The 17,246-nt window shown below is 48.9% G+C and overlaps 1 protein-coding gene across 1 annotated transcript; it reads right to left on the bottom strand.

The window, feature by feature from the left end:
* Positions 1–676: 676 nt before the first annotated feature.
* Tob2 (transducer of ERBB2, 2) lies at positions 677–11,239 on the bottom strand. Its single transcript, XM_005067019.4, has 2 exons — positions 10,476–11,239; positions 677–4,290 (listed from the first exon to the last, which is right to left on the bottom strand). Exon 2 carries the CDS (start codon positions 4,192–4,194, stop codon positions 3,157–3,159), a length of 1,038 nt encoding a protein of 345 aa, XP_005067076.1. The 5' UTR covers positions 4,195–4,290; positions 10,476–11,239; the 3' UTR covers positions 677–3,156.
* Between the last annotated feature and the right edge of the window lie 6,007 nt (positions 11,240–17,246).

The raw sequence follows: 17,246 nt of genomic DNA, 5'->3' as shown, positions 1-17,246 counted from the left end.
ACCCTAACTGGGAACCCACTTCTAAACTCTTCAAATGGATAGACCGTCTTTAGCACTGGCTTGCCTCGAGGGTGGAATGACACAAAGCCAACCTTCACAGATTCCCTGCCCGGTGCAGCCCAGGTGCTGTAGGCAGTAGTAATGTGCCCTAGGTTACAAAGGAAAGTTATGTCCCAGAACAAGGAAGTGGCTGAAACCTTAAGGAAATCAGGTAATGGCAGGTGGCTGCTTTTGAGGCCGTGGCTTAGGAAAGCCTCCTCAGCTCTGCAAATTTTCCAGCTGGGGTGGGGGTGAGAACCCAAGCATTAGGCCGATGAAAGAAAGGCCCCTGCTAAAGCCCACGTGGCACGGAGCAGAGTATAAATACGAGATCCAAGCAGGGCGGGCCATCTTACTCTTCTTCCTCCAAGGAATACATGGCTCCTACAAAACCCTCCCAGCTCTGGCTGCACTGAACACAAGCTGAGGGACAAGGGGAGGTGGGTGGCAGCTCCTAACCCAAGAGGACAGTTCGAAGTGTGGAAAAGGACTGTGGTAGTGGGCGCACCACAGGGAGATGAGGCCAACCTTGTCTACCCAGAGCTGAGTCACTGAGAGGGGGAGGCCCACAGCAGTGGCCATTTCTCTACTCCAAAGGGACCCCAGAAACAAAACAAACCAAGAGTAAGCAGGAGGCTATTATATATCATGCTTTTAATACAAACTTAAAAAAATCTGGAACAATATAAACTGTACAGATTTGATCAATCTTTGTTTTGAAACTAAATCTCTAAACACACCAATGTCTCATCCCAAAATATTGCACAACGTTCTGAATACAAAATGTCTTGATTGCATTCTTCCTTTACTAGAGAAAAAAAGGTCATCGCCCTGCTTCCGGCTCCTCTCCATGGCTGCTGCCTCAATGCCTATTCCCACCCCCAGGGAGACGCTACAGAATCAAGAGAAAGACAGCATTCTAGACTGACGGCTACATTCTTAGCAAGATTTCCACCTTCAGGTTTGCTCCTGGGTGAGAGGGTGAGAGGATTGGGAAACGGGAGGAAAAGGTTTTATGTTCCTATTTTTTAAAGTTTGTTTTTCCTGAAAAAATATTGGTTTCTCTCCTTTTTAAGAAAAAATCTTGAAAAGAAAAAAATTACGTTTCTTACATTAGAAATATACATATATTATATATACCTCTTACATTTTACAAATGTAGCAAATTATTCAATACAAACGGACACCAAAAAATGTAAAAAATAAAAAAAAGTTCTTCTACGAAACCAGGTAAATTAGTGCAGAGCTTTTTTTCTTAAAAAAAAAAAATTGAAGCAAAAATGCCTAGATTTGCGATGAGACACTGAACTGGGCCCAAGAGCCCTGTCCAGGAGTCACGTTCCTGAACACTCACTTTTTTCCTACGTCAAATGACACAGGGGGCTGGGCTCCAGTCTCCCCATGTGTGAGAAACCAGGCTGGCTTGGGTGCAGGTGGTACCTGTGTGCACGTGAGGAGGGGCTGGAAATGGGGTAAGGCAACACCCGACTTGTCCCCGAGAGGCTACCTACCAGGGACTGTCACCTGTGTGGGCGCTGAGGTGAGGAACAGGAGGCCCAGAAAGGCTGGCTGGAGAGGACTAGGGACAGACGGTGCTGGGCTGACAACTCGGGGCCTTGCCCTGCTGGGGGAGGTAGAGCGAGTGCCCAGTGCAAGGGGAGGGGTTGGCAGTGTCAGTCTGGGCTGAACTCACTGCCACAGCAGTTCCTTCCCACAGGGAGTCCATGGGGAGGGCGGAGGTCAGGGCTTTGGTGCTTTCTGGTGATGGGGCTTCTCTTGTCTGCCCACAAGTTCCTATCTCACAGCATCAAGGTCAAGTAGTGCTAGGTGAGGGCAGACACAGTATGGCAAGAGACAGGAACCAAAAGTTCTCAGATGGTTCAAATGCATTTACACCTACAACCAAAAAATCACAAAGTCTCAATTCAAGGCTCAGTACTGCCCACCACAGGCACTGACTCCAAATTCTCTCCCTGTCCCTACCCTGGGCTAAGGTCACACAACAGAGTTGCTGAAGTCTAGGGACTCCTCTTAGGCGTCAGGTTTGGGTATCTCTCACGACCTTCTGAGTTTTGTTTTTTGGTCAAAAACAAAAAGTGCAGCTCCCTCCGCAGTCTGGAAAACCAGTTCCTTGTGCAGTGCTCTCCTCTGGAGTTTCTTAGGCTTAGCCATTGTCACCCCCCACATACTCTGCCCTACAGCCTTACAAATGGACTATCAATCTACCCTGGGCCCATCCCACAGCCTTGCACATAAATAAGCACTTGTTGCAACCCAGAATCATACCCAGAGAGGGAAGTTCCACGTGGCTTGGAATCCTTTAGAACATGACAACAAGCCACACACATTCACAGGCATGAATGCACACACAAAAACACACACACTTACCCTACCTCTACCCTTTACTCCATCTAACCTTAGGCTCAGGAAAAGGCTGCACCGGAGAAGGAGAGGCTAATACATCATGTCCAGGCCAGGAGGGGGTGAGGGATGGGACCACAGGACAGAGAAGGATTCCAGCTAAAGTAAATGCTAACCTCCCTATACTCACAGATATTAGCTTTAGTGGAGGGTGTCAAGTGGCCAGCCAGCAGCTCCCTGTGGCCCAGTCCGAGGCGGACTTGAAGCTAGGGCCAGACTTATCCGGGTGGCAGGCCCTGAGAAGATAGCTAGTGTAGAGGTCACGCACACAGGGCCAGCCTCTCCCTGCCCCAGGGGCGTCTGGTTGCAGTTGCTGCTCTTCCCTGTGATCTTGAACACACCAATCCCAAACAGCATGAAGGAGGGGGTGGGGAGCAGCTTCACATCTGAACCACTCAGCGCAGGAAACCACTAATTAAAGATGCCATATAGAAAACTACATGTAACAGAACAAAAACAAAAAACCCAAACCAACCAAATGAAATCAAAGGCAGGCCGGAAAATAGTCAGGGGCTGAGTTACACACGACTCCGTGTTCGGGAGCCCCTCCTACTCTGTGCCTGGGCGGATCTTTTTCCTAGCTGTGAGAGTGAGAAGACTGGAATCTTTATGTATAGTTCTCTTCCTCTTTCGTTTGGCCCTGCCTTTCTCTTTTCTGTGGTCGAGGGTGCTCCTGGCCTGGCAGACAGAAGACGGTCAGTTGGCCAGCACGACAGGCTGGAAGGGCTGGTTGGGATACTGCATGGTGTTCAGGTTGTAGCTGAGGCCTTCTACAAAGGGTGTTTTCTCCAAGAAGAGGCTGTTAGTGCCACCTCCGAACACCTGGGACACATCAAAGCTGCTGTTGTTGCAAGTGCCCGCTCCACTACTCCCAAAGGGGGCCGAAGTGCTGTTGCCCTGGCCATCTGCCCCATCAAAGAAGAGGCTGGGTGAGCCCCCACCGTTGTACACAAACTCCTTGGCATTGGGTGAAAGCTGGGACTGGGAGGCAGGACCGGCTGCGATGAAGTTCAGCGAATGCATAGACAAAGAGAGGCTCTTGTGCTTCAGCAGGTTACTCGTGGGTGAGCGGGCCAGGCGTGGCTGCTGTGGCGCTGGCTGCTGGCCACTCGCCCCACCACCAGCCACACTTACACCACTTGATGCCCCGCCACCCTTCTTCATCTTTGTAGAGCCAAATTTGGTGGCAGCAAAGGAGGCAGTGGTGAAGGTAATAGGCTGGGCAGATCGGGGGATAAAGGTGGGGCTGGGTGACTGGCCAAAGGATGGCGATGGAGAGTTGGACACGGAGCTGTCCTGGCTGCCGATGGGCACAAACACCTGGGCATCAGGGTTGAAGCTGCTCTTGATCTCCTTGTCCAGCTCTGGGGTACCACCACCCTCACTGTCATCTAGGTACAGGACTTTCACAGTTCCCTTCTCACCAATCTGGTAGGATACCTCGAAGGGGTCAATCCAGACACTCAGCTCCTCGGGCACATTGGCACGCACATCCTCCACTGCTAAACCACTCCGCCTGGCAGCCAGCTCCACCACAGGGTCTACCATCTCCCCAATGTGGACACAGCGGAAGCCAGAACCTTTCAATGGCTTCTCAGGATACCAGTGGCCTTCATACTTCTTTTTTAAAAGCCGCTCTAGCTCCTCCCCAAACAGGTCTGCCCGTCGCCGGGGCAGCTTGTTGTATAAATAGGAAATGATGAAGTTTAGGGCCACTTTGATCTCCAGCTGCATGATCCTCTCTTAGGCAGAGAATCAGCCCGAGGTACGTGCACAGGCCAAGAGCAGCGGCAGGAGTAGAAGATGAGCGGCCCCGGGATCCACAGGGTTCTAAGAAGAAAGAAAGGAGAGGACCATGATGAATACATATGCAGAAAGGCACCTAGCATACATTACCCAGCCGTACCAGTACGGTGACCAATGACAAAGGACAGACAGAAATCCACCAGCTTTTGATCATAGGTCTAGTGGCACATTCCTTTCTTTCCTTTTGAGTCTATACAGCTTTGGTTGGCCTACAACTCACTGTGTAATAGACCAGGCCAGCCTTGAATTTGCAGTGATCCACCCACCTCTGTTTCCCAAGTGCTGGGCTTACAGGCAAGAATGATCATTCCGGGCTTTGGACAAATCCCTTTTTTCTAAACCTTAGTTTCCTCATCAGTAACCTGAGGTTCAAGGATAAAGCTCCCCTATACTAAGTACTTAGTAGGCATTTAAAATAGGAGTGAACTGTGCTTTCTACCATTTTGAGTATTCAGGACATTGTCAGAATGACATCAAATAACTAAGGAATAAAACTAGGCCCCCAATCTAGCTGGATCTGGCTTTTGCTGTCTCTGCAATGTCTCCATCAAATTGTGCCCCCAAACTGTCAAATGCTCAAAGATGTAAGTTTCAAAATTGTAGCTGCCCTCCTTAAACTGAATGACACACAGGTCACTGAACATGAAGGGGCACTGCCAACTTCTCCCTGGGGCTTGGACTCCGGTCGCATCCATCTGTCACCCTGAACCCCATAGGTGTGTATGCTTTGGGGCTCAGTCTGAGTTTACAGAACCAATTTAAGAACTTGGTAGTGTGACCAAAGCTTGCATTTCTGTCCAGCCTCAGTAATGAGGACAAGGCCATGAGCCCCCAGAAAAAGGCAAAAACTGTCAAAAGCACAATCTGTCAGCTCACAAGGGAATGGCTGGACTAGGGGAGCCTAGGGGAAGTGCAGGAAGCAGGGCCTTGGTGGCTGGCAGGGCACTAAGAGAAGCAGCAGTGTAGCCTGAGGGAATCTCCACAGTTTCTGGCAAGGTTGAAAGTGATGAAGATAGCAGAGGGAAGAAATTTTCCATCACCCTACAGCTTCCAGCTGGGGACCCATCATCACTCAGTCTCCCAAGGACCGTGTGACCACCTGTCCTCGGCACCAGATCAGATTTATCAAGTGTTTGGAGAACCCTGCAGAGGAGGCAGTCCAGGGTAAATACTCAGATTGTTATTTTGGGATTCTTTCATAGCCAGATCCCACTGAGGTCAAAAAGCTTTACTTCCTAGGTCTGGGCAAGCCTCATGTTGCAGGAAGATGATCTGTGAGGTACTGGGAGTCAACCATCTTACTTGCATTTTCCCCAGAAGGACGGATTCTAGATTCCTGCTTGGGGAGAAACTGAACTAAAAAGGCCCCTCTACAGCAGGCAAAGCCATGTGCTGACCTCAGTAGAGACAAGGTTGACCAGTCATCTTCTGTCTTATGTGCGACTCAGAGCTGCATTTTGGTTAATTTTCCTTCAGTTTGCAAAATGAAGTCTGACTCTAGGTTTGAGAACCTTGTTTTCTGCCCACTTACTGTGACAGGTTTTCATGTTAATCCTCAGGCCTAGGTTCAGGGCTTTTATGGAGCATGCTGAGAACCCAACCTTCAGAAGACTTGGGTGTGTACACCTGAGAAGGCACCCAGAGTCCACCTGTAGGAGCACATAAGTACCCCATTAGTCACCCCCAGTCCATGTCTGACAGACAGGAAGGAGTTACTGCTCAGAATTCAGGGAACCCTGATTTCCCCTGTAGCCTGGCCTCCAAACACGTTTGCTAGTCTCTTCAAACCTCTACTCATGACCAAGATAGATTGGTTCTAGGATCCTTTTCGATTTAAAGAGAAGAATAGTTAAAAAGAATAAGGGATGTTGCACGCCTTTAATCTCAGCATTTGGGAGGCAGAGGCAGGCCTATCCCTGAGTTCGTGGCCAGTCTGATCTACAGAATGAGTTCCAGGACAGCCAGGGCTACATAGAAAGACTCTGTCTTAGGGTGTGGGGGAGGGGGAGACTAAGGGGCTTAGTTGATAAGGGTCAGGGTCATCACCAGGTACAAAGCTCAAAGCCTGTTACTCTGTTGTGGGCCTTTCCTATGTGGGAAAATAGGCTTTTCTTTTGTGTGTGTCATAAGTGGGAGTCAGAGACACTTGCATTTATGTTGCCCAGGCTGGCTTTGAACTTCTAGGCTTCAGCTGAGCATGGTGGTGTGAGCCTGTAAACTCAGCACTTGAGAAGTAGAAGCAAAAAATCCAGGAGTTCAATGCCAGCTAAACTAAACCAGGAACTCCTATGTTCAAGCAATTCATGCCTTCTGAGTTGGTAGCTTAAGAATGAAGGTTCAGGGGTTGGAGAGATGACTCCTCGGGTTAAGAGCACTGGCTGCTCTTCCAGAGGTCCTGAGTTCAATTCCCAGCACCCACATGGTGACTAACAACCATCTATTATGAGATCTGGTGCCCTCTTCTAGTCTGCAGGCATACATGTAGGCAGAACACTGCATACATACATTAAAAAAAAAAAAAAAAAAGGTTCAAGGAACCAGAGAAATGGCTTGGCAGTTAAGACCTGAGTTTGGCTCCCAGCACTCATACCAGACAGCTCACAACACTCTGTAACTCTAGCTCCAAGGAATCTGATGCCTCTGGCCCGAGGTGCCTGTACTCACATGCACATACCCATATGAAGAGACACGTATCTATGTGTAATTCTATGGTGGTCCACTAACGGTATTCAATTTGAAGAGACTGGAAAGCTGTAAAGAAAGTTGGCATCAGGTCTCAAGAGGCCTACAGTTAAAGGCTGTGTTTCCAAAGAACTTTTTGGAAAGTAATACAGACTCAATGTCATCATGACATTACCGTAGAGCCTCTTAATTATCCTACCCAGAGGGGCTTCCACACTTTTCTAGATGTCCTCAAATTCTGCTGTATAATTGCCTTCCAAGTTATAACCCTGAATGGTACAGCCTCAAAATTCTAAATGTAGGCCAACGTCATTGGGAAATAAGCCTCTCACCCCAAAATACAATAGCACCACTGTCATCATCCCTGCCTGGGAACCAGTATTTGCAGCATAAGCAATTAAGGCTGCACACCAATTTGTACCTCAGTGGTGCTGCTGCACAAACAGGGAAGCATATCGCTCCGTGGCCTCTCTAATCGGAGAACAGGCCAGGCCAGATGGCTACGGTGTGAAACCCTACAGAAAGCCAGGTGCCTAGAACGGGAGTTCCTGCTCTACCCACTCTAACTTTGACTTCAAGAAACTTAAGGAGAAGAGGATTAAAGTTCTGGCACGATCCTGTCTTCAGCTAAAGATAGGAGTGACCATTTGGCTGAGTTTGTTTTTTAGGAAGTGATGGACAAATTATAGTGCTTATATATAAAATATTTATAGAAGTATGATGAGATTAGAAAGCTTAGAAATAACTACTCTTCAAAAAAGGAACAAGCAGATTTGTTGAGCAGCTGCAGAGGATTCAGACCTTTTTCAACAAAACACTAGAAAGGTAACAGAAAAATAAAAGAAGGAAATGTTGAATAGCCTAGCGTGGTGGCAGTCAGGAAGTAGAGCGGATTTCTGTGAGTTCAAGACCAGCCTCGTCTACGTAGCAAGTAACAGGCTAGCCAGTACTATATAGGGAGAAACTCTCAAAACCAGAAAGTGTTTAACAGTAAAATCTCATTTTGACAATGTACTAAAAAGCTGCAAGCTAAGGTGTACAGTGCCTGTAATTCCAGCAGATAGAAGGCCGAGGCAGGAGAGTCAGAAGTTCAAGGTTAGCCTATGCTATATATACAACATACATTAAAAAAAATGTGTCCAAACACTTTTCCCTTCTTCTTTTACTTCAGCCACGGGTTAAACCTCGATTCGACCCCTTGTGTTGATGTGTATTTTAGCGTTTAGGAGAAAGATATAATGAAACAAGGAAGGAGTTCTGGTGCTACACAAAGGTTCCATCAATGTTGATTCCAGAGAAACTAATGAAAACGCAAAACAAGACAAAAAAAAAAAGGCTCACATTTTAGCAAGGGAGAGGTAAGATCGAAGAATCTCTACCCCCCCCCATTCAGGTATGTCAAATTCCTAACATACTACAATCAATCAATCGCCACGATTCAGGTCGATGCCTGTGGTGGAGTATTTTAACATGGTCAAGAGAAAAGCTACTTCGGACAGGAACCAGGCTCGGGCAGCTCCCCAGCCATGGGTCCTCAGCTCTTGTCCGGGAGGCAGTCGCCCAACCGGCAATATGGGTTGCAGTATTTCCAGGATGCGTGACGAGTGCGTTGGGCTTAGACCACCTGGCCGTACTCCAAGAGTCCTGTCTAGGGCAGGGCTCTCTGAGATCTCAGGGGCGGAAGGCTCGCCTCGCCCAAGGTGTCGCGCTCAGCACTCTGGGAGCGGTAGTTCTCAGGCCTCTGGACGCGGGTAGGAACTCGTGACCTACTTTTCGAGCACACTACACTTCCCTGCGCACGATGCGTAGACCGGCCGGCTAGAACGCGCATGCTCGGCACCAGGACCTGGCCTAGGGTTCGGAGCGCAGGAAAAGTTTCCGATGCACATGCGCGCTGCGGCGAGTAGGCGCTCCCCCTCCCACCGCCCAAGACGTTCGGCATAAATCTGCCCATAAGGCCTCTCACCGGCTATCTTTCTCCCCACGTCCACGTCCAGGAAACTCTCCTCTTTCCCTTCATGACCTCCCGAGTCTACTGAATTAGGGCTCTGCGACTAAGGGAACGGGCTGGGCAAGAGGGCCATCCCTGGGGCTCCGGCCTCGGGATCTCAGTGGACTGTCGCTGTCTGGGGTAGCTGTGGGAACACTGTACCCAAGGAGAAACGGGCCCTTTCCACGTAACACCCAGTAGGCTCGGCTCCAGCATCCCCACAGCCAAGAAGGGAATGGCAGGAATTAGATCCAATTCTCCCCTGTCGGCCAAAGAAATTCCTAGTTAAGCTCTGGGGAGGCGCCCAGTCAACAATAAGGCCTGAAGCCGGTGTGTGTGTGTGTGTGTGTGTGTGTGTGTGTGTGTGTGTGTGTGTGTGTGTGTGTGTGTGTGTGTGTGTGTGTGTGTGTGTGTGTGTGTGTGTGTGTGTGTGTGTGTGTGTGTGTGTGTGTGTGATGTGCAAGACTCACCCCACTTCTAATACAAGCGAAACCAGACCCAGGTAAAGGAAATGGGAAAAGGGTCCCAGGCAAGCAAGCAAAATCCCTATATCTGAAACCTGGACATCTTCTAAAACTCAAATTCTGAACCTCCTCCCACTGCAAGGCCTACTCTAGGACCAGACTTACCAGATCCTCTGCAAACCTCCCCTGCAGGGTGTTAAAGCTCCCTAATCCTTCCTCCCACACCAGCTGTTTTCCCCGGTGCTTAAGTGAGGGGTGGGGGTAGGCGCTCAGACAGGCAACAGGGTTTTTATTGTTGTCAGGAAATCAAAGAGAAACCCACTTCCAGAGCTGGGTGGATAGAAATGAGAGAATAAGGTTAGGCACTGAACCGGCACCGGAAACCCTGTCTGCCGATCCGATCCGTAAGCCTGCGGTGTGAGGTTTTGGTTGCTCCCAGGGAAGGGGATGGCTTGTAGACGGCCCCTCTGCCCATGCTCCCCTTTCCCTCCTTAGATTTTGGTCAAGGGAGCAGTTCATCTTCCCTGGACTGAAGGGGAAGTTTAGGAATAGGAGAGATCAAACAGAATTAACACACTATTTGACAGACTCTCTGGGTACTTTTTCCCGCCCACACAAGAATATAAAGAGTTCAACCTGCAAATAAAAATTGTTCAGCAACCCAAGGGCAGTCTCTACTAACCCGCCCGGTCACCAAAAAGGAGGTGTCCATCTCATAGGTCCCAAAGAGACAGAAACAAACTGTGTTAATAATCACCGCCCCGCTTCCCCTCACACGGGAAAGGCAGCAGAAAAACAAGGATCGAATCCCCTTCCTACCCCTTATTTATTTAACGTAGACAGGAGTTCGGTTTCTTTGGGGGGAACGAGGAAAACCTAGCGAGTGAGGCGTAAAGAAATAGGGAAGGAGGTCAAGGAGGAAACGCACTCCGCCCGGGAGAGGGCCGCACTCGGAACTAGGTAACCCAGGATCAAAGAGGGATGAGAGAGCGACACGGACGGATCTAGGGAGAGGCGGCCAGGGAGTGGACCGGTGTGGGCGCCCCCGCCCGCCCGCCCGCCCGCGCACTCACTCGGGTCTCCGCGAAGGGGCGCTCTGCAGGCCGCGGGACGGAGGTCTCTCGCCCAGCCTCCCCGGCGCCGCGAGGCCGAGGTCCACGGTGTCCTTCTACGTCGTTGAGGGTTGGAGGGGCCGAGGACCGGGTTCATACGATTCTTTCCGCTGTTTCTGAAGGTCGAGCTCGGCGGCGACGGCGCGGGGATGGCGGACCCGAGGATGGCACCCGTCACGCGGTGGATGGAGGCCCGCCCGGGATGTGGCCGGCGGGCAAGTCCTGTCCTTCTGGCCTCTCGGCTCCCGCGACACCCAGTAACAACGACCGGCACCTTCCCGCGCCCGGCCCGAAGTGAGCAAAGTCAATGAAAAGTTTCACCCTCAGCAACCCTGCGCACGAATCTTCTTTCCCCACCCCTGAGTGATGCGTCCCTCCGCCCAGCCGGGGCGGGTCCGGGACTACTTTTCCTTCCGTGAGGCCGGGACTACTTTTCTTCCCGTGGCGCCTTTAACCCCTCGCAGCCCAGTCGCGGGTTGGTATTCCTGATAGCGCTCGTTGCGTGGTCGCGATCTTCTCACGGCTGATCCTCTAGACCCCGCCCTGCTGTGTCCTCAGCTGTTCTGCTCGCCCTCATCCATCTGAGCGCCTGGGCACCCGATTTATTCCCTTAAGGCTCCAAAGCAGTCTGACCTCGCCATGGACGGTTTTTACCGGTGTAGACCAAGCTCTGGGAGGGTAGGGACGAGCCTGGGACACAGCAGACCATCAGGGATTAGTCTGGAATACAGTGGATGTCGACGGTAGGGGCTGGCGTCATCAGGCCCCGAGGGTTCTTGCTCCAGTCCGCCCCGCACCAGCCCCACCTCCCACGGCCCCCTGAGACCGTGACAGCGCGACTCTCCAGCTCTGAAGGTCCCCGTGGCTCGCACTGTCCGGTTCCGATCTGTTCTAAATTTGGGAAGATGGGAGCACGACTCCAGCTCTAGAATGGTTCTGGATCTGAACCCGAGCTAACCTCAGTTTACTAGCGTCGCCCTCCTGGTGGGGACGGGGAAAATCGAAGGGAAGGGAGGGTATGGGGTCGAGGAGATTGAGGGACAGAAAAAGGAGCGGATCACCAGTTAACCATGCACTCTCAGCCTTGAAATTTGGGTTCCAAAAGCCAGATAAAAGCGCTAGCCAAGCGCAACCGCGACCACTCTGCTGCAGTCCTCGTGCTTTTCGGGGCAAGGCTGCCCCCGCTCGGCTCGGGAAAGCACCAGAGCCACGCTCCTTCTAGCAATAGCCTAGTCGCATAAGAGGTGCCAGCTCTGGCCAAGTGAGGAAGCACCTGCGGCCCCGGCCCGGACTTTGGTCACGCTCTCTCGGGCTCAGAGTCGGAGGACTGGACTGTGGGACCACAAGGCTGGAGGACCGCTGGCCCCCCGCCCCCGCGCGCCTTAGGCCGCCTATATTTCCCAATTCTCCAATTCGTTTCTGTATTCATTTTACTGAGGGTTCTGGTACGACCGTAGCTTCCGAACGCACGCGGGGTTCTGTGAGATCGGAAAGTTACGAACTGTGAACCGTGTTCGTTTATTTTCCTTGACCACTTTAGCAAAGGACAGAGAGCCAAGGTGGCATAGAGATTTAAATAAGCTCTCCAGGGCCGGAGGAGAGAAACGCCGGGAGGGAGGACAAACCCCGCGGTGTGCACGTGTACCATCCCCCACAGTCCCAGCTTGACAGCCCGGGGGCTTCTCCTGAGACTACTTGTCTCGTGCGTCAGCGAGCATCATACACACCCCTCTTCATTTTTCCATTTTACCCTACCCTTTCTGCACCCGTGCCCACTGGAGTGTTCCATCTACGCCGTGAGACCTCCCACCAGGATGAAAGCTAAAAATACAACAGACAAGTTAGCAACAGCCCTCCCATTGGCTCTCAAGCAGGGAGAAGCGGCGTCTGATTGGGTTTTGGATACAACTTCTGGGGAGCGTGTATGTGACTTAGGTATCGCAAAGGATGCTGGTATTTGTAGTCGATAATTAGAATGCATGGAAACAGGTGTGTTTATATTCCGGTTCTGCCACTTAATGTGTGTTCTGGGTTTAATGCAACAGATATCCATTTCTTTCTTTCCTTTAGTTTTTCCCTGGTTTTTCCAGACGGAGTTTCTCTTTGTAACATTTGAACTCCCTCTGTAGACCAGGCTGGTCTCGAGCTCACAGAGATTGACCTGCCTCTGCCTCACTAGTGCTGAGATTAAAGGTGTGCGCCACCACTGCAAGGTTAACAGCCATTCTTAGGCACCAAATTTGTTCCTTCATCTGTGAAGACATGGAGATCTTGTGATTTAAACAACACTGTTTGTAGAGCCTGATTCAAACAGGTGTCTCTCCCCTGAAAATGTCTGAATTCGCAAGTTTTATTTTTCATCGTGATAAATTGGCCAAATTGCAGCCTATAAACACTAGAAGGTGTGCATTTCCCAGTGATGAGCTGGAACGAACTGCTGAAGGGTATCTCAAGAATTTGCTTATGCAGATAAAAGGCCGTTAGCTGTGGAGGGCCTTGAGTCTCTATGCTTTTATTTCAATCAGCCTTGGGCAACATTACACACACCAAAACCGGCTGAAAACTCCTGTCTCCTTGGAAAATTAGATTTTTGAGTAAAGGTTCAAGCATATAAATAGGAAAAAATAAACCAGAGGAGAGAAGTAATCACCCTTGTAAATTGCTCTGCCTCAAGTTATGTGGTAAAGGGGAATTCTCTTCTCTTCCCCAATGTGTAATTTCATCTCGCCAGGACTTAATTGTAAACTGAATTACTACTCAAGCATTTCAGAGTCCCCTCCCATTTGAATAACCATATATTGAAAGACACACACCAAACTTTCACAAGTCAGCTCTGGCCCCTGCAGAGGTAGGAACAGCACCCCTTCTGAGAGCAAAGCAAGTCATGCCAGTTGCTATTACTAATGACAAGTAAAACTGGTCGTAGTTGGGATAATTACCCCAAGATGAGTCACAATATCATACACACATCAGGTGAAAGTTTTATATTGCTTCTTTGAAATTATCCAAGAAAAAAATTCTCTGCTTGATTCTTAACATCTACTGCCACTGCTGGACAAAAATCTACTACGTTACGGGAAAGAGTGCCTCTAGATCAATGCTGGTAAAGAACACAAGCTATGGTTTTGTTAAGATACCAAAAGGCAGTATTCAAAGGAACAAACATTTTTAGCTTTGGTGGTGGTCACTTGGGGATAGCATTAATAAGGAATCAAATATCCAAGAATTGATGGAATCCAAGGCAAAGAATCTTTCACATTTACATCCTAGATTGAAGCTATTAAAAAGCAAGTTCGGTTTGACTCCATGGGAATTTACGTTGCTAAGTGGAGTGTGGCAGCAGCAGCTGGTGTCTGTCAACACAGCACTCACAATGTAAATGCAGGATTGCCACAAGATGTAGGTCAGCTTGGTCTCATAGAGGAATTCCATAACCTCTAGGGCTCATGGCAAGACCCTATCCCCCCAAAAAGCTGCAATATGATCAAAATATAGTCTATACATGTGTGAAATTCTCAAAGAATTGAAAAAAAATACCTCACTGAGAACAGTTGCTAATTGGTAAACCAAGGTCAACATCTGGTAGATGTATTTTCTGATATATACTGACACGTTGCACTTCTCGCTGTATGTTGTATATAACAATGTCTTCCTGTGTGCTTGTATATACATAGAGGGGTATATTTGTACACATTTTTAGTACAGATACTTTTGTGTCCACATGTGGTGATCAGAGGGTAACCTACTGGAGCCACATCACCTGCCCCGCTCTATTGTTCAGAGTGCAGGGTGCGTGCGTGCGTGCGTATGTGTGTATGAGTATTGCTGTTTTGTCTGAATTTATGTCCAGATGTACCATGTGATTGCAGTGCCCATGAAGGCCAGAAGGTACCAAGTCCCCTGGAAACTGAATTTACAGGTCTTGAGCCACTTTGGGTGCTAGGAATTGACCCCTGATCAAGAGCAGACAGCAGCTACTCATGGAGACCAGAAAAGGGAGTGAGTTACCCTGGAACTAGAGTTACAGGAGGTTGTGAGCTGATTCATTGCTAGGGAATGAACTCAGATTTTTCCACAAAATACCTTTTTTTTCTTTTCCTAGACAAGGTTTCTCTTTGTAGCCTTGGCTATCCTGGAACTAACTCTGTAGACCAGGCTTGCTCACTAACCCATGGCGAAGGGAGCATGCCCTCCGAGATCCTTCTGAACATGAATGTAAGCTCCCCAACACTCTCTTAGTGGCATTCCATTGAGGCAGACTAAGTGCATCTTAGGGAATATTTGCTTTTAACGCTGGCAGATGTAAGGTCTAAACCACGTGGCCAATAACAGCTGGGGACATGCTGAATTGGTAAGCACCAGCACACATGCACACATCCTAAGTTTGAACCCCAACACCACCAGAAAGAAAAAACAATGGACCCCACACACTTTTCATTACACACCTGAAGATTTTTTTTTTTTTCGAGACAGGGTATCTCTGTGGCTTTGGAGGCTGTACTGGAACTAGCTCTTGTAGACCAGGCTGGCCTCGAACTCACAGAGATCCGCCTGCCTCTGCCTCCCAAGTGCTGGGATTAAAGGCGTGCGCCACCATCGCCCAGCTACACCTGAAGATTTTTAAAGTTGCTGCAGAATAAATTACAAGCTGGGCATGACAACACTAATGGAAGTACTTGGGGAAGGAGGGGCAAAAGAACTGCCAAGGCCTGGAGGACACTGCCCAGCCCAGCGTGAGGTATGGCAACGGTCTATCTCTGAAACAGACAAATAGCAACAACAAAATCAATGAAAAAATCCTAACCTGAAAATGATCCTCCTCCTGCTTCTCCTGGTACTTTAGAAGTGCTCCAGGCTCCCTGAACACAACCCTAGGTTCCAGACTACCTTTCTGCAGTTTCTCAGCACACAAGTCCTCATTTGTGTACAGGTTCCTATGCTTCCTTCAAGGCTGTTTATTATCATGCAACATTGAACATGTCATCTGCTGGGAAGAACATGGCTTACAAGGTGATGGTCATAACCATCAAATGCTTCAGGAATACACAGGAAACGTTACATGGGAGTACAGGAGACATTAGATTGCAGGTTGGGAGACATCTGAGACTGTATTTGGCAGTGGTCTGAAGAATGAGTGGGAGGAGTTAGCTAAGCAGGAGCACTACAGTGGGAGGATCAACAGGTTAAAAATTAAGGGACACTGAGACAGGCAAAAGCATAAGTCCAGGTACTGAGGAAGAGCCCAGTGGTCACAGCACAGGGGGTTACAGCACCGGGCAGGAGGAAAGCACTGGAAGCCTTCACGATTAGCTTTATTGGTGGTCAAGACCTTGTCCTGTTTTTGGAAGTGCTTCCCAAGTTGGGCCAAAGATCCTTCCTTTGTGTGGTCTGTGGATTGTGACAGATGTTCTTTATTCCATTCTCAGGACAGAAATGGTCTTAACTCTACTCATTACATTATACATAACCAAGAGCTTTTTTGTTGTTGACACAAACCAAAATCCTCAATAAAAAGTTATTTCAGGGCTGGAGAGATGGCTCAGTGGTTAAGAGATGTGGCTGCTCTTCCACTGGACACAGGTTCAGTTCCCAGCATCCCCTGGGAGCTTTCAGCTATCTGTAACTCCTGTTCGAGGATCTGACACCCTCACAGACACATGCAGGCAAAACACCAATGCACATAAAACAAACCAACAAATGTTATTTCTTTTTTTTTTTTTTTTTTTGGTTTTTCAAGACAGGGTTTCTCTGTGGCTTTGGAGGCTGTCCTGGAACTCGCTTGGTAGTCCAGGCTGGTCTCGAACTCACAGAGATCCGCCTGCCTCTGCCTCCCGAGTGCTGGGATTAAAGGCATGCGCCACCACCGCCAGGCGCAAATGTTATTTCTTGCTATGGTTTTGCTACTAAGTTGCAGCATAAACAAGGCCAAGTACATAGACACCTCAGGACCCAGATCTATGGCACTAAAGATCTATTTAACAATACATCTAAACATGCAGAAATACCCACTCCAGAAAATTGTCACAGAAATGAATTGAAATTTTCTAGTTTTGATAGTTTACTTAAATGGTACTTGTTAGGGCTGGTGAGATGTTAAGAGCTCTTGCTGCTCTTGCAAAGGACCTCGGTTTGATTCTCAGCACCCACATGGGTGGTTCACATTCATCCCTAACTCCAGGGGATCTGAAACTCTGAGCTCTGCAGGGACCAAGCATGCGCACATACACACAGGCAAGACATTCATACACAAAATCCTTAACAATTTTTAAAAGTAAACATCCCTTCACACAAATGTATATGTATTTTGTGAAAAATCATTTTCTACTTTAATATTTTCCTCACCCTTCTCATAGGATCTCTCTTTGAAGTATTAGAAAACCCACGTATGGGCACTCACATATGAAATGCCAGCACTCAAGCCGGGCATTGGTGGTGCACGCCTTTAAAATCCCAGTACTTGGGAGGCAGAGGCAGGAGAATCTCTTTGAGTTTGAGGCAAGCCTGGTATACAGTGAGTTCCAGGACAATACAGAGAAAGCCTGTCTTAAAAAACCAAAATAGAAAAAAAAAAAAAAAAAAAAAAAAAAAAGAAAGAAAGAAAGAAATGCCAACACTCTAAAGACTAAGGCAGAAGGACTGCAACAATGTCCAGGCTAGCCTGAGCTAATGAGTCACACACACACACACACACACACACACACACACACACACACACACACACACACACACACA

The sequence above is a fragment of the Mesocricetus auratus genome, unplaced genomic scaffold (genome assembly GCF_017639785.1).
Source record: "Mesocricetus auratus isolate SY011 unplaced genomic scaffold, BCM_Maur_2.0 Super-Scaffold_100010, whole genome shotgun sequence".
Lineage (NCBI taxonomy): Eukaryota > Metazoa > Chordata > Mammalia > Rodentia > Cricetidae > Mesocricetus > Mesocricetus auratus.
The sequence above is the reverse complement of the archived record's forward strand: the minus strand, read 5'-3'. Positions and strand labels throughout refer to the sequence as shown.

Bases quoted from the DNA above. Each gene is read 5' to 3' on its own strand.
- Tob2 (XM_005067019.4), bottom strand. From the start codon at position 4,194: ATGCAGCTGGAGATCAAAGTGGCCCTAAACTTCATCATTTCCTATTTA.